At 43.6% G+C, this 20,046-nt stretch overlaps 1 protein-coding gene and 1 pseudogene across 8 annotated transcripts; both read left to right on the plus strand.

Moving 5' to 3' along the window:
* The first annotated feature begins 1,526 nt into the window (after nucleotides 1-1,526).
* Tpd52l2 (TPD52 like 2) lies at nucleotides 1,527-19,846 on the plus strand. Of its 8 annotated transcripts, none has more exons than XM_031373094.1 (9): nucleotides 1,527-1,700; nucleotides 4,288-4,364; nucleotides 6,412-6,560; nucleotides 7,607-7,666; nucleotides 12,738-12,839; nucleotides 15,050-15,076; nucleotides 16,296-16,337; nucleotides 17,599-17,647; nucleotides 19,541-19,846. In XM_031373094.1, exons 1-9 carry the CDS (start codon nucleotides 1,682-1,684, stop codon nucleotides 19,634-19,636), a joined length of 621 nt encoding a protein of 206 aa, XP_031228954.1. In that variant the 5' UTR covers nucleotides 1,527-1,681; the 3' UTR covers nucleotides 19,637-19,846. The 8 variants fall into 8 exon arrangements, with proteins under 8 accessions (XP_031228954.1, XP_031228950.1, XP_031228952.1 ...); XM_031373090.1 differs by having other exon boundaries at nucleotides 1,528-1,700; nucleotides 4,219-4,364; XM_031373092.1 differs by lacking the exon at nucleotides 7,607-7,666 and having other exon boundaries at nucleotides 1,528-1,700; nucleotides 4,219-4,364.
* On the plus strand, nucleotides 17,106-17,254 carry LOC116092597 (annotated as a pseudogene).
* Nucleotides 19,847-20,046: the final 200 nt, after the last annotated feature.

Below are 20,046 nucleotides of genomic sequence, written 5' to 3' on the forward strand. Positions count from 1 at the left end.
GGATTAAAGGAGTGCGCCACCACTGCCTGGCCAATCTTTTTTTTTTTTTAAGAATTATTTATTATTTTATTTTATGTATATGAGTACATTGTAGCTGTCTTCAGAGGTCATCAGATCCCATTACAGATGGTTGTGAAGCACCAAGTGGTTGCTGGGAATTGAACTCAGGACCTCTGGAAGAGTAGTCAGTGCTTTTAACCACTGAGCCGTCTATCCAGCCCTGGAAATTCAATCTTTGGTGGGGGAATTCTGAAAGAGGAGGAATATTGTTTAAGAATTTCTTTTCTGGGGCTGGAGAGATGGCTCAGTGGTTAAGAGCACTGTTTGCTTTTCCAGAGGTCCTGAGTTCAATTCCCAGCAACCACATGGTGGCTCACATCCATCTGTAATGAGATCTGATACCCTCTTCTGGGGTGTCTGAAGAGAGCGACAGTGTACTCATATACATAAATAAATCCTTAAAAAAAAAAGATTTTTTTTTTCTTCCAGAAAAAAAAAAATAAGGGCCAAAAGAAATTGTGAGGTTGTTTTTAGCAGAGAATTGCCCAATGGTCACGACTTCCTCATTTGGAGTTAGGGGGGACTCTTGTTCTACTGTCAGTGTTGACACACTAAAATCATAAGAACCTCAAAGCTCTGGAGTGATCTTTGGAAAATTACTTAAGACTCAGTTTGCTCATCTGTAAACTGGGAGGGGGCGTCAGTGCCGGCTCACCTGTTGCTGCGAAAAGAAAGTGAGAAAACACCGGAGTGCTTACACTAGGTTGGGCTTCAGTTATTGAGAGGGTCCAACAGGCTCCTGAGGTGTCCAGTGCTTTGTGAACTCTCCCAGTACCAGAATACAAGCCGCCCAGCAGCCCCCAAACAGCTGGCCTATCTCTAATCCTGAATCCAGCTGGAGAGAGCGGCACCTGCAGGGCAAGAGGACGAATAACGTTCTCTTCATTTTTACTGCACTCCCTAGACAATAAAAAGTCTCCATAAAAAGGCTGCAAAACCAAGTAACTTGGTACAGTACTTGCCCAGCATGCATCAAGCTCTGAATTCTCGATTCCCGATACGGTATAAATCAGCTGTGATGGCTTACTTCTGTAATCCTAGCTCTAGGTAGATGGACGCAGGAAGATCATAGTAAATTCAAGGTCGTCCTTTGCTGCAAGCAACATGCTTCAAAACCCAAAAGAAGTTACAGGGGGTGGGGAGAGGTTGTCAGGGGATTGGGGAGTACACAGGCCTGAGTTTGACCCGTCAAGGTGCAAGGTCGAAGGTTTTGTGGGCAGCTGAGGTTAAGGTGGGAAGTCAGCGAACTGTAATAAAATCTGAGCCATCCCTCGAGCTTCAGCTACCCTGCCCTTTTTACCCTAGAATCTTACTGTGGAACCAGACTAGAAGCAGTGCTTCCTGCTTCGCTGTAGTCTGACCTATCAAACTGAAAGATTTGTCTTAGGTGAGGCCAGAGGACGTTCTTATTGGACACTACTTCACCGAGGGCGGGAAGAAGGCGGGGTACGAACCCGAGCGGAAGGAAGGCGGCGCGTCGCTGATTACGTAAACGACTGAGGCCTTACAGTTCCACTGACTCGTGTGTACGAGCTGCCAGCTTGCAATTCTCGGGGCTGAGCTCCTGTAATACCTGCGATCCAAAAGCACCAACGCCAGCTACACCAGCTGCCGCCTGAACATGGACTCCGCTAGCCAAGGTACCCGCAGATGGGCAGGGGCTGTGCCGCATTCCCGCCCTCCGGGTGTCGCGACTCGGCCCCTCCGTTCCCCCCAGCCTCTGCCAGTCCAAACCGCGGTTTCTCTTCGGCCAATAGGCCCTTGACCTCAAGGCTCCTGATGGTCTTGAAGTGTGTGCCAGGCACTTCGGCCTTCCTTGGGAGCACTGTGAAGCGGCGTTCCTCGGCTCCCTCTCAGTTCCTAGAGTTTCATAACTCCAGACATTTCTCCTTATGCGCTTCACCCTCTGTCCGCCTTTTGCTGGCTCTGCAGCTCTTTATCTTTCGTTGGGCCTTAAGGAATACCACATCTGGCGCAGAGCTCCAGCGGAGACGTTGTGGGCGGCTCTCTACGGGGAAGGGGCGGTGCAACTATCCTTGTGTTTAGAGCAGTGCCTCTTGGGTGGTAACGCCACTGTAGCCTACTTAGTGGTTGTCTCAAGGGAGAAGGGTTGAGTGAGTCAGGGGCACACCCAGAACACCAGGTCTGTTGCCAAAACAGACACCTGAGGCCAGTGTGAGGTTGCTACGGAGAACTGTGGCTGAGGCTCAGGAGATTAAAATCTTGAGAAGGTGGTACGACTGGGGATGCTTACTTAGCTACACTGGCTAAGTTCAAAAACCTTTCTGGGTTTTTATACATTCTGGATTGTTTTACATTCTGGATTTTTTCTACTTTGAAGGGAATTTGCAAATTCCGAAGGCTATCTACTGTTTTATTTTCATCTATAAGCAGTAGATTCTGGTCCCTGGAATGACACTGCTAAGGATGTGGCTCAGTCATTCTGTGACAAAATGTTTCCTGGGAGATGCAACATATATATCTACTCACCCCAGATAGGGAACTCAGAACAGACCAAAGCTACAGATACCACCAAAGCCTCCTTTGATGAACCAATGTGTTTTATTGGGGTTACTTATAGGGATATGGGCGAGGGGTTACTTACAGGAGCAGAAATGACCCAAAGACAGCCGCAATGGCAAAGCCTACCCCAACGTTGGTGATAGTTCACAAAGCTAGAACCTTGAACACAATGCACAGCCTGCAGGCAGCTCAACAGGTTGGAGAGTGTTCTTTCCAGGAGCCTCAGTTATAAAGAGGTTTACCTCTTCCAAGCAACTGGCCAGGTATCTGCTTCTTCCGGGCAGCTGCTTAAAACTCAGCTTTGCAACCTTTCTCTTCTGAGAGTCTTCTTTGCAGCTCAGTTTCAAGTTGTGAGGGACTCTCAGCTTTTATTGTTGTCTCTGGCTGGGAGGGGCATAGTGAATCTACTTAGTTTTGGGGATTTCCTGAAGCTGTTTTGAGTTGTTTACCTTTCTGCTCAAGGGTTTCCCTGGAATGTTTCAATCTCAGAGGAAACTATTACACAACAGTGGGAAAGGCCTTTCTCAATTATGTGTGAGGCTGTGGTTCTAGTCTGGCATCACAATAAAAAGGAAAGGAGAGAGGGGAAGAGGGAGAGGATGAATTTGAAACCACTGGCATCAACACCAAATATTATTTTCCAGCAAGGTTCACATAAAACTTGGGTTTTTTTTTTTTTTTGGTTTTTTGTTTTGTTTTGTTTTGTTTTTGTTTTTTATGTCTGTGTGCTGGTTAGATTTTATGTCAACTTGACACAAATTGGAGTCATGTAGGAATAAAGAATTTAATTAATTTTTTGTTTTTCCAGATAGGGTTTATTTCTTTATCCTGGTTGTCCTGGGAGTAGCTCTGTAGACCAGGCTACCCTAGAACTTACAGAGATCCACCTGCCTCTGCCTCCCAGGTGCTGGATTAAAGGTGTGCACCATCACTGCCCTTTGGGAAGAAGGAATCTTAATTGAGAAAGTAAGGATTGGAAAATCCTCCATAGGATTGGCCTGTAGGCATTTTCTTGATTGATTGATGTGGGAGGGCCCAGCTCACTGCCACTCCTGTGTAAGTGGTTCTGATGGTATGAGACAGCAGGTTAAGGAACCCAGTAAAAGCAGCATTCTTCCATGGACTACTTTTTTTTAAAGCAAGGTTTCCTTACTGTAAAAGGTAGTATTTTCACAAGTGAAACAGAACCTGAGGTTTGGCTGCCTTAGCTAGTGTTTCTTTTTTCTTTTCTTTTTCTTTTTTTTTTTTTTTTTTTTTTTTTTTTTTTTTTTGGTTTTTCGAGACAGGGTTTCTCTGTGTTGCCCTGGCTGTCCTGGAACTCACTCTGTAGACCAGGCTGGCCTCAAACTCAGAAATCCGCCTGCCTCTGCCTCCCAAGTGCTGGGACTAAAGGCATGCGCCACCACTGCCCGGCTATGCTAGTGTTTCTTGTATTCCAGCAGCACAAGGTGATATTGGGTTTGCATCTCATGTGCCATCCAGTGTGCCGACCATCATCATAGGCTTTTAGAAGTATTTCTAATTTTCATGTTCTTCTGCCCCCCTTTGGCCACCTGTCTCCTTCCATCCTTGCTTCTTTCCTAGTAGAATAACAAGTTACTTGATACTTTTTGACTTCATTTTTGTCTCTGGCAGATATCAACCTGAATTCTCCTAACAAAGGTGTGCTGTCTGATTTTATGACTGATGTCCCTGTTGACCCAGGTGTGGTCCACCGGACTCCAGCTGTAGAGGGCCTGACAGAGGTGGAGGAAGAAGAGCTTCGGGCTGAGCTTGCTAAGGTACTGTGGTTTTATTTTCCTTCTTGAGATGATCGTGAGTCCTTTTGAGTTAAACAGAGAGTAGAACACAACATATGCTGTGATAGAGCTGTTGCTGGGCTGCTGCTTGCTTTCTGTGTCTACTGGGCTATCTCTCTGTATGTGTCTATTTCTGAAAAGTAGACTGAGTCACCTGTTGGAGGCGGCAGGGCCTGATCTCATCTCACTACCTCTGTTTGGAAACAATAGGTGCAGCATGAAGAGGATGTCTATACAATGTCTTACATGTATGCTGGTTGCTGGTATTAACATTTGAACATCATTTTTAAGACATTGTGAATCTGTCCACTGGATCTTTTTAGTTTTATTTGTTTTAGGTTGGCTCTATTCATAATCCTCCCTCCTCTCTCTATCTTCTAAGTGTTGGGATTACAAGCAATTGCCACAATGGTTTTGTTTCTTTTTATTGTTTTTTTTTTTTTTGATAAGGCGTCTTACCCCCATATGGGGGTCAAGAAATTCTCTTAAATAGCTGAGATTATAGGACTACTGTACCACCATGCTGACTGAGAGGAAGTTCTTTTTCATTGTAGCTATTTATTGTAAATATTGACAACACATTCCGTAGTGGGAAGGCTTCAATACGGTTCTTTCCAGAAGTCTTTAAAAAGTTCAGGTCGTTATTATCAGGAATCTTTCTTGGGGCTTAAGAGATGGCTCAGCGGTTAACAGCACTGACTGATCTTCTAGAGGACCTAGATTCAATTCCTAGCACCCACATGGCAGCTCACACCTATCACTAACTTCTGTCACTTAGACATACATACAGGCAAACACCAATGCACATAAATTATATATATTTAAAAAAAAAGTTGGGTGGTGGTGCACCTCCCTTACCCCAACACTTGGGAGTCAGAGGCAGGTGGATCTCTGAGCCTCTTGGATCTTTTAGGTTAGTCTGGTCTATAAGCTGAGTTATAGGACAGCCAAGGCTACACAGAGAAACTCTGTCTTAAAAAAACAAAAAAGAAGGAGCTGGAGAGATGGCTCAGTGGTTAAGAGCACTGACTGTTCTTCCAGAGGTCCTGAGTTCAAATCCCAGTAACCATATAGTGGCTCACAACCATCTGTAATGAAATCTGATGCCCTCTTCTGATGTGTCTAAGGACAGCTACAGTGTACCTATATATATGATAAATAAATCTTAAAAGAAAGAAAGAAAAGAAAAAAAGAATCTTTCTCTTAATCTCAAACTGCCATAAGAACAAATGAAAATTTCTCTTTGATTTGAGTAACTGGCTATTACTGCTATTACTAAAGCTTGAGCTGGCCTCTGGAACACCATACTTGCCATTAGAAATGCTTTTCTCTCACCTAGGTGTCTGTCCGTCCGTCAATTCTGCTTCCTTTTCACTGTATAGGGGATTCCCGAGTGGGTCCACACTGCTAGCAGCTTTAGTGTTTAAGCCAGGCCTAGGTCTAATTGGAAAAAGGACTTATATCCTAACATTCATGTCCAGTCTCATGAAAGAACTCTGATAGGGTTGGCTCACTTAGTTGTCCTGAAACTTAAGCAGGTTGGAGAAGTGGTTGGCAGTCTTAAAGAACTACTCACTAGTGTGGGGGTAGAATTCTTCAAAGGTTAAGGTACTAATGCAAGTTAAAAGCAGAACAGCTGCCATTGTTGGTGCTAATTTTAAGATAAACTGTTTTGTTTTGTTTTTTGAGACAGGGTTTCTCTGTGTGGTCCTGGCTGTCCTGGAACTAGCTCTGTAGATCAGGCTGGCTTTGAAATCACAGAAATCCGTCTGCCTCTTCATCCCAAGAGAATTAAAGGCGTGTGTCACTACCACCTAGCCAAAATGTGTTTCTCTAAGTGAAAACTTCTGAGAAAATGTCACTATAGCATGGCCAAGGATATTTGTTGGTCACTTCTAGTAGTAGTCATAGCATTTTGTCAACTGCAGTTTTATTTTTTGTGGTACTAAATGTCTAACTCATGGCCTTATGTATGCAAAGCAAGCACTCTACCAACTGAGCTATATCCCTAGCCCTGCTTCTTTTATAGGTGGAAGAAGAAATTGTCACTCTGCGCCAGGTGCTGGCAGCCAAAGAGAGGCACTGTGGAGAGCTAAAAAGGAGGCTGGGCCTTTCCACCTTAGGGGAGCTGAAGCAGAACCTGTCTAGGAGCTGGCATGATGTGCAGGTCTCTACTGCGTAGGTACCAGCCCCATGGTGGGGATGTCCCCTTGGCTAAGAAAGTGTTCGCTTGGGGTATGCCCCTTTTTATGTGGGGGAGTGTAGGAGTGTTGGGGAATGAGATGCTTTACAACAATCAGTACTGAATGAGCCTACTGGAAATAGGTAGCCAGAAGACTTGAGTCCTTATGGATTGTGCCTGTGTTTACTCATGGAGAGAATCTGCATGTTTTTAAAGGTGCATGGACTTAGCTAGGTGTCCAAGTAGAAAGTGACAAGAAGAAAGTTTCCCCCTGGGTCAAAATTGTTCAGAGCATCAATGAGTCCTTAGAGTAACTTTTCTTTTTTTCTTTTTCTTTATTTTTTTTTAAAGATTTTATTTATTTTATGTAAGTACACTGTAGCTGTCTTCAGACACCCCAGAAGAGGGCATCAGATCTCATTACAGATGGTTGTGAGCCACCATGTGGTTGCTGGGATTTGAACTCAGGACTTTTGGAAGAGCAGTCAGTGCTCTTAACCACTGAGCCATCTCTCCAGCCCTAGAGTAACTTTTCTGTATGTGTAGAAGTGGGTACCAGGCTCACATGTGACTGAGTTGTCAGAATTTGGTTAGAGTTTGATGTGTTTGTATACATATTTCTCCTCTGGTACAGCATTCCTTTGGAGGATTTCTCTAGAAGCTTTTTCCCCCAGAAACAAAAATTGAATCACATTATCTCAATTTTACCTGTAGAAACCCCATGCTTCTACATTAGGATGTCCAGTTTCTTGATAGCAATCAGAGCATGCAGGGGCCATGGTCTGTGCTGTCCTCAGGAGCCTTCTACGATTGAAAGACAAGGTGCTTCTGTGTCATGTTTGGGAAAGAGCATGGTCATCTTTGTCCTGTGAAGTCCTAGGGAGCTCTAGGCCTCTATGGGTGTGGTAGTGGCTCTGGACTGTTTAGGTGGGCTGCAGAGCAGTAGTATTGCCAGATGGTGTTTCTGTCTTCTCTGGAACCTACAGCCTGAAGCCTGGGTTGAAATCCTTCCAAATATTCACCATAGACTTTCTGTTTCTAGCTATGTGAAAACGTCTGAGAAACTTGGAGAGTGGAATGAGAAAGTGACGCAGTCTGACCTGTGAGTGCCCACCCATGCTGTCAGTGTCCTTCCTCACTCTTCTCTGTCTTCCTGGGGCAGGAAACTGTGCGTCCTGAGCACAGACTGCCTTCAGTGCTTGCTGGCTTTAAGTAAAAGTATGCTTTAAGTGCCTGAAAGATAGAGTGCAATAGTTTGAGAAATCCATTCAATTAATAGACCATGCTTAAAGTTATCAATATCTTTTGTGCACCTTGACTTAGCAGTGACATGGTGGTTGATGCTGTCTGACCAGTTGGTAGTGGTAGATTTTTGTACTTGTTGTCTTCCTGTCTTCTACCCTTAGATTCAGTTCCAGCTGTTGGGGTATGAGAGGTTCTTGAATTGGGGTGGAGGTAGTGATGGCACATGTTGATAGGTTCATGAAGTTCTGTGGACTGAAGGAGCCACTCTGTCAACCACATAAAATATCAGTAGAGCATGACTTACTTGTAGACAGTCCTGTATACCTGTCAAAGCTCTAGTTTAGTGACTTGTGTTGTTTTGGGATCCTTAGTTTAGTTAATGGCCTGTTATTTACCTGTGTACTAGTCAGATTATAATATTTTTGTCATTTATCAGGTTGATGCATGATTTACTCAGATCTCGGATATGGTTTCTGGCAGGATTTGACTGCCATAGAATAGTCTCCCCTTAGTAGGAAATGCTGACATGGTTATTTTTAGGGACTTTGTTTTATTGGATCTGCCAGTAGTATGAATAGTGATACAGTCTTGTATATAGTTTAAAGCTTAGGCCTTTCACTGGGGCAGTCTCTCAGCTAACTCATCTAATTTAACCCAATTATTCTAGCTTATGACCTCCATGTGGCTAGTTCTATACCTCTCTGGTCTGTCTGTCTGTCTGTTCCCCTCTGTGTCTGCTCTTGTCTCCCTGCTTTACTCTCTCTACCCCGAAGGTCTGTCCCTTATTTCCTTCCCAGCTATTGGTCATCAGCTCTTTTATTACAACCAATAAGCAGCAAGACAACCTCTGATACATCATTAGATTACCTTTAGGCAGGTGAGGAAGGATGAATATTTATGATATAGAAAATCTGGTGATGGGCCATAGAAATGACAATACCAAAATTCTGTCAGCAATCAGTTCTCTGCAGGGTACAGAATTAACAATTGAAAATACAGAGACATGGGGGCTGGAGAGATGGCTCAGTGGTTAAGAGCGCTGACTGCTCTTCCTAAAGTTCTGAGTTCAAATCCCAGCAACTATATGGTGTATCTGTAATGAGATCTGACACCCTCTTCTAGAGTATCTGAAGACAGCTACAGTGTATTTACATATAATAAATAAATAAATCTTTTTAAAAAAGAAAAAAGATAATACAGAGACATACTTTCACATAATGTAAAAAAAGTTACCACCACAATTATTATAAAGCTTAAGGGAGAAGTCTTTTGATGTGAAGATTCAATGTGAAGATAGTCTTGGGAAAATGTTCATTCATTGTGTTTGAGAAATCACTGGGTATAGAGCTGTCAGTGCCTTCTAGAATAGTTCTCAAAGAGCTTAGTTAAAGTACATGGAATCCTGATTTCTCCCAGAGAAATCTATGGCATTGTGTAGAAATGTAGCTAATGGGATACCCCATTCTAATCACTTCTTCTAGCAGAGGTTTTTTCCAGGGTTTTGTCCCAACTTTTGGAGGAAGACCTATTAGTGATTCCTAACTGGGAGGCATTTCTGCACTGAGATACCAGGGGACCAGGGATAGGACTAAAGATGCCACTCACTCTGATTCCTTTGCCTGGTTAGTGCCTTTTTTTTTTAAATCAGAATTCAAGAGACACACTGTTGGTATGAGTTACTCTGTCCAAAACTTTCACAGAGGAATGCCATAAGTGCAAACTTCTTGACCTTTTTGACCCATGAGTTTGTAGATTCCTTTCAGCCAGTAGCATGCTGGAGGACTGGAACAATATAGGGCTCAAGTATGAATGTCTGCCCCTCTGTGCGTAGCCCTGGGAAAGTTGTACTGCACTCACATAGCTAAGATGCTGTGGAGAGCCTTGCTGTCTTAGATAGCCATTTGTGTATAAAGAAACATCCGTATTCTGTGGGTCTTGAAATCTTGAGTTCTTGTATAGGTAGCTATAACTAGAAACAACAGTGTTGAGTACAATTAGTGTTAATCAGGGTAAGATGACAGAAGCCCCTGCTTATAGCTTTTGCAGCCTAACAAGGTTGCCTAGGAATGGGTATTATGATAATTGTTACTATGAATGGGGAGCTGTATCCTTTGGTAAGCTTACGAAGGAAGTAAGGTCAAGGAAGACTCTGAAAGTGAGGGAAAAAACATCCACAATTGCTGACAGACACACTACCTGCTCTAGGTTCTTCTAAGACAGCGGTTCTCAACCTTAATGCTGCGACCCTTTAACACAGTTCCTGATATTGTGGTTGGTGATTTCCAACCATAAGATTATTTTCATTGCTATTTCATGACTAATTTTGCTCCTGTTATGAATTGTACTATCTGATATATGACCCCCATGAAAAGGTCATTAGAAACCCCAAAGGGGTTCTTAGACAGTTAAGTCTTAAGGAGGAGCTGCCCAGGGCAGCACAGCACAGTGTTCCCTAGCTGTCTGTCTCTGCTTGCTGTCTTCCAGCAATCACCTTGTGAACTTAGCTTCTCCATTAGTGTCATGTAGTGATTCCCAGGTTTCCAAGGAGTATGCTTATGCAAGGTTGTCAGTGGGCCTACACCATTGGAGTCTATGGAGTCTGTGGACCTGGGTGATAAGGACCTTGTGACCTACCTACCCCCCTTCCCTCCCTCTCTTTCCTCCCTTTCTCCTTTTTTTGAAATAAGGTCTTTCTGTGCAGTTTAGTCAGGCTTCAGACTTTTCATCCTCCTACTGCTTTTAGCCTTCCCACTGCTGGGATTATAGGAATGTGCTACCATGACTAGCTGGAGTATGTTTGTTCTTTTTCTTAATCTCCTCTACCCCTGTCTTTTTTCTGTTCTCCCCCTCCTCCCTTTTTTAGGTACTAGTTGTCCTGAATTTATATTTCTACAACTAATATTTCTAATATTTCTAAATGCTGCTATCCTTAGTTACCTTGAATTTGGTGTTTTAAAAAAACAGTTTTAAAAAAAAGGGAGTGGGGGGGCCGGGCGGTGGTGGCGCACACCTTTAGTCCCAGCACTTGGGAGTCAGAGGCAGGCGGATTTCTGAGTTCGAGGCCAGCCTGGTCTACAGAGTGAGTTCCAGGACAGCTAGGGCTATACAGAGAAACCCTGTCTCGAAAAACCTAAATAAATAAATAAATAAATAAATAAATAAATAAATAAGATTTTCATTAAAGTGTACTTCTTTTAGGAATCTCTCTTTCCTGGCTTTGGTAGGAAAGTGCCATGTGGCTTGGGCTTGGATAGGGTTAGGAGGAAGCTGCAGGGCCTTTGTTGGTCATTAAATCTGCCTTTTACTGTAGACTGACATGCTTTTACCTGACCTCCTTTAGGAAGTAGGAATGGGAAGGGCTTAGAAAGCCAGGTATGGATCACTTCAAGCTTTACTAGGTATGCTGGAGAGAAGTTGTTTAGCTTATTACCATAGTGATGCTAAGCAGCCTCATGAGGATCTGTCTACTCTTTCTTTTTTTCTTTTCTTTTTTTTTTTTTTTTTCGAGACAGGGTTTCTCTGTGTAGCCCTGGCTGTCCTGGAACTCAGTCTGTAGCCCAGGCTGGCCTCGAACTCAGAAATCTGCCTGCCTCTGCCTTCCCAAGTGCTGGGATTAAAGGCGTGTGCCACCACTGCCTGGCCAAAAGCAAGTTTCTTAGGATGGACTCCATAGTATCCCTGTGAATCATGTTGATGGGTGGGATAAACCATTCACGTTAAGGCTATGGAGCCATATCTTGATGGGCTGTGCATTTATGTGACTGGAGAAGCTAAGCCCACAAGGTAATAGCTGCAACGACAGCAAGCAGAGACAGACAGCTAGCACTGTGCTGTGCTGCCCTGGACAGCTCCTCTTTAAGAACTAGACTTCTGGGGCCTGTAGAGATGACTCAGCAGTTAGGAGCACTGACTGCTCTTCCAGAGGTCCTGAGTTCAATTCCCAGCAACCACATGATGGCTCACAACCATCTGTAATGGGATCGGATGCCCTCTTCTGGTATGTTTGAAGAGAGCAATGGTGTACTCATATACATAAAATCTTTAAATAAAAAAAAAAAAAGAACTTCTTAGAACAGGGGTTCTCAACCTGTGGATCACAATCTCATTGGGGGTCAAATGATGCATATCAGAAAGTTACATTATAATTCATAACAGCAAAATTACAGTCATGAAGTAGCAATGAAAATAATCTTAGGTTTGGGGGTCACCAACCACAACATGAGGAACTGTGTTAAAGGGTCACAGCATTAGAAAGGTTGAGAACTACTGTCTTAGAACAGGCAGTGTGTCTGTCAGAAATTGTTAATGGTACTGGTAGTCTTTGCTGGGTTCCAAGGCTGCCCATGCATTGTGGATTGAGCATGAGGAAAAGATGTTCATGTTCTGGAATGATATTGTATAGATAGTCTGGAAATCAAAGGACTTGTTAGTGTAAAAGCACTACATAGGCACTAATCCACATTGCAGACCTCCTTCATGGATGGATGCACTTGAGTTTGTGCTTTCTTGCCTCAGAAGACTGTCCTATGTGGGAAGAGGAAGGGGAAACTTTGAACTTGAATTGGCTTGATCAAGGGCTGAAAACGCTTTTGGTCTTTGCTGCTCCAGTATTGCTTGCCTGAGTGTGCCACCAGATCCAGCATGTCTGGTCTATTTTCTCTGTAACCTGGCAGGTGTTGGCTTCCTGAGCAGTCAGAAGTATCATAAGAAAACAGGAGAATGGTAAGACTCAGATTATGTTTAGATGAACTGGAAGTTGAGGAACTGAAGTAGGTCACCAGTGTAGGAGCTGAGGGAACATGCCCCCACTAGCTAGTAAGTATTTACCACCCACCAGACTCCTCCCTCTACACACTTTGGGGTTTTGTTTTGGTGATGGACTGTTGCTGCCTTTGCTGTTGAGTCTAAGTAGTGTGTCTTTTTCCTAGCTACAAGAAGACTCAAGAAACTCTTTCACAGGCTGGACAGAAAACATCAGCTGCCCTGTCCACCATGGGCTCTGCCATCAGCAGGAAGCTTGGAGACATGAGGTAAGCAGTTGGAAACCTGCTTCAAGTCAAGGATTCAGACCCACAGCCTAGAGACACCTATGACAACCTAGACCAATATACTTGTAGACCTTCCTTTGTGGGAATTCCCTCCTATTCCTGTTGTCTGCCTTTGGCCCTTTATATATTCTTCAAGGAAAGAAGGTCACTAGTCTCTTTTCCCTGCAGCCTTTTTACAAAGCAGTGATGTAGCCTAGGAATTGGAATCATGATGGGATGGGTTGTACATTAGGTCGGGCCACATATTGTCTCTAGGATCAGCATGGGGCTTCTTGAATATAAGATAGTATGTTTGGTGATGGGTAGTTACGGGTTATACCACTAGCATCCTGGCTAGTTCCCAGGAACTACCCATTCTGTTATTCCTGAAAATTGGGCTGTTTGGTCATTTTAGGTGTTCTCTGTGTGTGTGTATTTGCATTTTTTATTTGTTTGTTTTGTTTTGTTTTTTGTTTGAGACAGGGTTTCTCTGTGTAGCCCCAACTGTTCTGGAATTTATTCTGTAGACCAGGCTCTCCTCAGACTCACAGATCTACTTGCCTCTGCCTCTGCTGGGATTAAAGTTGTGCTCTTTTTGTAGACTTTTTTAGATAGTGCCTCATTCTGGAGTCCAAGCAGGTCTTGAACTCATGGTAATCCTATGGTATCAGCTTTCTGAGATACTACACCTAGCTTTTACTCCTTTTTTTGTTTATTCAGACCATTCTGGGTTAAAATCTGACAGGGTAGGCAGCCCTTGGTGTTGACATGAACCTGCCTCTATATCTCTTTGAGTATTGAGTATTGGCTACCATGCCCAGCCTGTTCAGTCTTCTTGACTGACCTCTTTTTTTAATATGGTCTGCCTTTCTTTAGAAGCATAAGACCTGATCCTGTTTGGTTTCTTCTTCATGTTGGAGAAGAAATAATGTTTCCACTTTTTCCTCAGAGAACTGAGATTTTCCATTGACCCCCATAGTGTGTAGTCTTGGGATTATGGCAGGCAGTTAGCAGGGTTTCTGGCAATGCTGCTTTCATAGCACCGTGAGAATGCTTGATCTTACTGCTCTGTGTGAGCCAGCCACAGTGATCGGGGCTTCCAGAATAAGGTCAGATAAATTGACTAGCTCTCTCCAGTTGGATGGTTGTGCTGGTTGTGGTCACAGTGCCCAAATGTATCATCCCCTAGGGAGGAGTGTATCTGTTGATGTTTGTATTAAACTCTGATCTCTCTCTTGCACAGAAGAGCTATATCTTCTCACAAATAATCACAGTGGTTTCTGAGGCCCAGGTCCATCAGGCTCATGGATGAGCATGCCTAGCTCTTCAGAACGTATGTTAGACTCAGGAAGCTAATAGCATGAGATTAGGGAAAGATGGATGATTCTGTCCATGATGGACCAGTCCTGGAGCCACTGGAGCTCTAGGAGACTCTGATATACCTGGACTTAGGATGGGGAAAGGGAATGGGGAAGTAGGCTTGGTGACCCTACATAAACCTACAGAGTGGAGAGTGTGTTCTTCAATGGTTTCTTTTGTGTTTGGAGTAGCCTCTGCTTAAGGCCATTCATAGAATCCAGGAATTTAGAGGTGGAGGACCTAGTTGTACTATGAAGGAGTTGCTTTGTTGTTCCATTCTAGCAGCTGTCCTTGGACATGCATGTTCTAGGTTGGCGTCAGTGTAATACAGTGTAGAGCCTTAGTGCCTAGCCCTGAGTATGTTTGAGATTGTGTTGTGGTGCTTGGGTTCTAGTTTAGCTTCAGAGAATGTAAGGTGCTTCATGGACATGAAGTGTTAGCCCAGCCTGGCTGGCTCACTGTATCATATCTCAAGTCTTTGCTCACTAGGTTAGTTATGTCTCAGGTATTTTCTTTAGACCTCTTTTTGCTTTCTTTCCTTTAACTTAAAATAGTCTGTATTTATACATGTGACAATGCTCAGAAATACAGTGCCACGAACCATACGGTTGTTTCTTACACTTTCTTATCAGCTTTCTGTGGAGTTGGGATGTGGCTATGTATTCTGCTGTTCCTATAAGTTTGAGCACTAAAGAGGCATTTACTGAGTGCCTTTTCACCCACCAACCCTATTTACCTTTTGGAATTTGAGCAGAAGGGTCTAGGGCTTCTTTTGGGGGTCTTATATGGATGGCATTGGCCTCCCTTGCTCAATAATGCTCTCTTTCTTCTTTCCTCCTGCTGCTATCTTTCAGGGCTCATCCGTTCTCCCAATCCTTTAGGTAAGGTGACCTTGGATCTGACCTATGGACACATCTCTGTATTAGGTCAGGGAGGCCTGTAGGAGGCTTTGTTGGGTGACAGTAGGTAAGCCAGTACAGTGGAAGTATCCCTTCCCTCTGGAAAGTACCCAGTAGGCAGCTGCTTTCTCACAGGCATGGTCTGTATGACTGTACACTTTGAGTGCCTCATCTGAGCCTGATTGGATTGCATGTTCCTGGGGCAATAAGTGTGACAGACCTAACGTCATATGGCAAATCCATGTCTTAAGTTTATGCCAGGCTGTGCGGTGGTGGTGCACGCCTTTAATCCCAGCACTTGGGAGGCAGAGGCAGGTGCATTTCTGAGTTCAAGGCCAGCCTGGTCTACAGAGTGAGTTCCAGAACAACCAGGGCTACACAGAGAAACCTTGTCTTGAAAAACCAGAAAGAAAAAAAAAAGAAGAAAAAAAAAGTTTATGTCAGAAAATAAGCATATTCACATAGGAGGAAATACCAACCCTGTCCCTCATGTTCTCAGTCCTATCATGTGCAAACCCTGTTTTTTTCCTTGTGAGACGCAGTCTTATGGCCCAGACTGAGTTGTATCTGATTTGTTATTTGAGAGCCCTTAGACACTCCTTATCAGTAGTCTTCATGCTGACACATGCAGAATTGTCACATCCTAGTAATAGGCACTAGGAGGTCTGAAGCCACGCCAGAGCAATATGTGGCTTTAAAAATATTCTTATTTAACGTACCCTGGGTGTTAAATTTTTGCTAAAACATTATTTCAACTTTCTGTGGGCACCTGAAGACTGTGGACCAAATATTTCTAAAATCCTAGACTTAGGTCTTCATATAATTTCTGTTTTGTTGTTGTTGTTGTTGTTTTTTAAGACAGAGTCTCACTATGTATTCCTTGTTAGCCTGAACTTATCTTGTAGACCAAGCTAGACTCAAACTCAGACATCTGCCTGCCTCTGCCTCCCCAGTGGTGGGACTAAAGGTGTGCACCAAAGCTTAAGTTTCCCAATGCTCTTCTCTGTCAGTGCCACACTGCTCAGCAATGGCATCATTGGAAACCCAGGGAGCTGGGAGAAAGGGCATTGTGTGGAAAGGGTCAGTAGCTCACTGATAGTGCTGCTGCTGCTTCCCACTGAGAAAGTGGCAAGTGTGGGCTGATCTGGCAAGATGGGCTAATTCTTGCTCCCTTCTCTGCTTTCATCATGCTTCCAAGCAGCAGCTACTCCATCCGCCACTCGATAAGTATGCCTGTCATGAGGTAATGTATGCGTATTTCCATTGGTTTACCAATGTCTCTGTGTTGGGGTGGGCAGCAATACTAGTCACACCTTGTATTTCTATATCCCCCAATGTCTTCATTTTCTGGTAGCTAATCATTCTCTTAGCTAACAACTGTGTATAAGCTAGCAAGGAAGAGCTCGTGGGAAGGAAACTTCTTTTGGGGTCTCCAGAGGGAACCATTCTATGAACCTCCAGCCCATACTTAACTTTGGAAGCTCTAGCTAGCTCTGGATACCTGTGGTTTCAGGAGGGTTGGGTAGAGAGGCTGGCATATACACCTGGCCCTTCCACAGATGGATCTCTGGAGACGTCATTCTCAGAACCCAACAGGAACATCTATCTCTAGTGTGGTCTATTGTTTCTCACCTGTTTGGCTAGGCATAGTGCCTCAGCAAAGTCCATCCTTTTTAGAAAGTCTATTGGGGAATCTTTATTGTGTGAGGATCTTCTTTGTCCTCTGTTTTCCTACCTTCTACTATTCCAAAACTGTGATTTCCTCTTCTTTATTTATTTTTTTATTTTTCGAGACAAACTTTCTCTGTGTAGTCCTAGAACTCACTCTGTAGACCAGGCTGGCCTCTAATTCAGAGATCTGCCTGCCTCTGCCTTTTGAGTGCTGGGATTAAAGATGGCTACCACTACTACCTAGCCTGTGATTTTATGTGGTTTATAGAAGAGGCTCTAGGACTTGAAAGGCTCTAGGACTTTCCATAATCCCAACACCAAAAACAAAACAAAAACAAAAACAAAAAAAAAACAGAGGAGATAATATAATCAAGAAAGTGTTTTCTCAGGGTGATGCTCACTTGTATTCTATGTATATTGACTCCAGTGATTTCCTAAAACGTAGGAACTTGACTGAATAATTTGTGATAATGGGGAACCACATTCTTACTCTGGAAGTGGGACAACCAAGGGTGTCTTAATTTTTCAGTGCTAATGCCCCCAACAAGCTGCATCTGAGTTTAATCAGGGCTGTCTACTTAGATTGCAGCAAGGATCCTGTACGCTGTAGTCAGGGGTTTGTGGTATTCTTAAATGTCATCTGGACCCAACCAGGAAAGCACCCCAAAATGAGATTCTGTGTGGAGTCTGCCGGGCCATTATACTCCTTTTTGTTATAGTACATTTTTATATCAGAGTTTAGAAGCTGGACAGACTTTTAGCCCTAGGTCTTTCAACTTGAGAAAAGTGACAAAACAGTTCTTCATACCAACATCTCCCTCCTCTCTTTAAAGGAATTCTGCAACCTTCAAGTCATTTGAAGACCGAGTGGGGACCATAAAGGTAACAATCCCTGAACTATATGTTTTCTTGAAGCATGGATGTGACCTACTGTATCAACGTCTTTGTTTTGTTTTGTTTTGTTTTTTGAGACAGGGATTTTCTGTTGTAGCTCTGGCTGTCCTGGAACTCACTCTGTAGACCAGGCTTGCTTAAGTGCTAGGATTATAGGTCACCACACCTAGCTAAGGTAGCATGCTTATTCATCAGGGCCTCTTTGCAGTCATGTCCACCTTTCTTCTTTTCCCTTCCAGCCTCTAATCTATTCTTTATCTCTGTAATTTTATTCTTTCAAGAATGTTTCTTAGGTTGTGGTGATGACTCAGTGGATAAAACACTTGCAGCATAAGAGTCAGAACTCAAATTCAACTATCCGTTTTAAAACTTATTTGGGGGAGGAGGAGGGTATGTGTATATCCCATGGCACACATGTAGAGGTCAAAAGAAAACTTGTCTCTCCTTTCATCATGTGGATCCTAGGAATCAAACTCAGGTAGTCAGGCTTGGTGGCAAGAACCTTTTCCTGCTGAGCATTCTTGATGGTCCAAGGACTGGAATTTTTTGGGTTTTTTTGTTTTTTGTTTTTTGTTTTTCTTTTGTTTTTCGGGACAGGGTTTCTCTGTGTAGCCCTGGCTGTCCTGGAACTCACTTTGTAGACCAGGCTGACCTCGAACTCAGAAATCCGCCTGCCTCTGCCTCCCAAGTGCTGGGATTAAAGGCGTGCGCCACCACACAGGACTAGAATTTAGATCCCTAGCCTGAGAAACCCAGGTAGGTGTGGTAGCCTACTTTCAGTCTTACAGTGTTTTGGAGTTGGAGACGGGGAGTCAGGATATCTCCAGGGCAAGCTGGCTAGGTAGACTAGCCACATCACAGAGCTATGTTTAGTGAGATAAACTGCTTTAAGAAATAGTGGGAAGAAAATATCTAGTGTCAACCTCGTCTCTACATGCATTCATACAATTGTAAAAAATAAATCCAAGCTTTTCCTCCCAGCCCATTCCTGGAATGATGATTCTAAGCCTAACTATTTATTAATAAATGCCTAGGTCATAAGCTTTGGCTTATTTCTGACTTGCTCTTAACTTATTATCCCTTTTATTCTAACCCTAGTTCAGCTACATGGCTGGTTTCCTCTCCTCGTCGTCTATGTTCATCTCAGCATTTCCAAGCAAATCTTTTGCACCTCTCAGTATTTCCCAGAATCTCTCTTCCTGTCACTCTCCCACCTCATATTTTTCCTGCCTTGGTTCATTGGCCATAAGCTTTTTTACTAACAGGTGTTGCTTATAAGAGATTGTCTTTACATACAACCATTCACACATAAGCAGAATCTTTAATCCTAGCAGTTGGGAGGCAGAGACAGGCAGAGCTTTGTGAATTCTAGGCCAGTCTGGTCTACATAGAGAGTTCAGGACAGCCAGGGATATATAATAAAACCTGTTCCAATTTTTTCTTTGTGTTTTGCCTGCAAGTGTGTATGTGCACTGTGTATATGTCTGGTCCTCTGGAGGTCAGAAAAAGGCACTGGAACTGGAGTTAGGAATAGTTGTGAGCCATTATGTGGATGTTGGGAACTGAACCTGGATCCTTTCCAAGAGCAACAGGTGCTCTTGAACAATGAGCTGTCTCTCTAGTCTTCTCCCCCCAGAAACATGTTTCTTAATATACAAAATATAATCACTCTGGTGGAACCACACAGTATGAGTGCTTTTCTAAACAAAATGTGTGATTCTTAGAGAATCTATCCAGACTGTTGTGTGTCATGGACTCATTTTATTTCATTGCTGACTAGTGTCCATGATGCATAGATCTGTGCAGAGTTGAGCCTGGTCCTGGACCTATTCTGTTTCTGTTTTGTCTTAGATTGACTTACTTTCTCTGTTTTCTCTATAGTCTAAGGTTGTGGGTGGCAGAGAGAATGGCAGCGATAACCTCCCTTCCTCACCTGGAAGTGGTGACCAGACATTGCCGGATCACACGCCTTTCTAAGCCTGTCCTAGCTTGCCAGCCACAGAATACAGAAGCACACCCTCATCATCACAGCTGCAACTCTGCATGACAGAGCAACCAGTCAGAGACAGTGAAGAGCTGGTTTTGAAGACAGTCATACCCATGTTCATGCAGATGTGGCTGCCTTGGCATGAATTAGAGAACAGTCTTGTACATAAATGTTTTACACTAAAGTTCATAGATGAAGCAGATCGCTGTGCCATCCTTTCCAGGGCCACAGGAAGTGGACAGGGTGGAGAGGTCTGAGGAGCACTGAGCAGGAGCCCATGCTCCCTTTGAAGGTCTCACCAGAATGCTGAGGGAAGAAGTGTTGGGTAACAATATTTCCTTAATTAAGTGAACAATATTTCCTTCCTGACCTCCTCCCCTAGCTCAGAAGAAATACACTT

Source organism: Mastomys coucha, unplaced genomic scaffold, assembly GCF_008632895.1.
Source record: "Mastomys coucha isolate ucsf_1 unplaced genomic scaffold, UCSF_Mcou_1 pScaffold15, whole genome shotgun sequence".
NCBI classification, from domain to species: Eukaryota; Metazoa; Chordata; class Mammalia; order Rodentia; family Muridae; genus Mastomys; species Mastomys coucha.

Bases quoted from the DNA above. Each gene is read 5' to 3' on its own strand.
- Tpd52l2 (XM_031373090.1), top strand. The intron at 6,561-7,606 runs GTAGGTACCAGC...TTCTGTTTCTAG, and splicing joins GATGTGCAGGTCTCTACTGC to CTATGTGAAAACGTCTGAGA. The intron at 15,077-16,295 runs GTAAGGTGACCT...GCTTCCAAGCAG, and splicing joins CCGTTCTCCCAATCCTTTAG to CAGCTACTCCATCCGCCACT.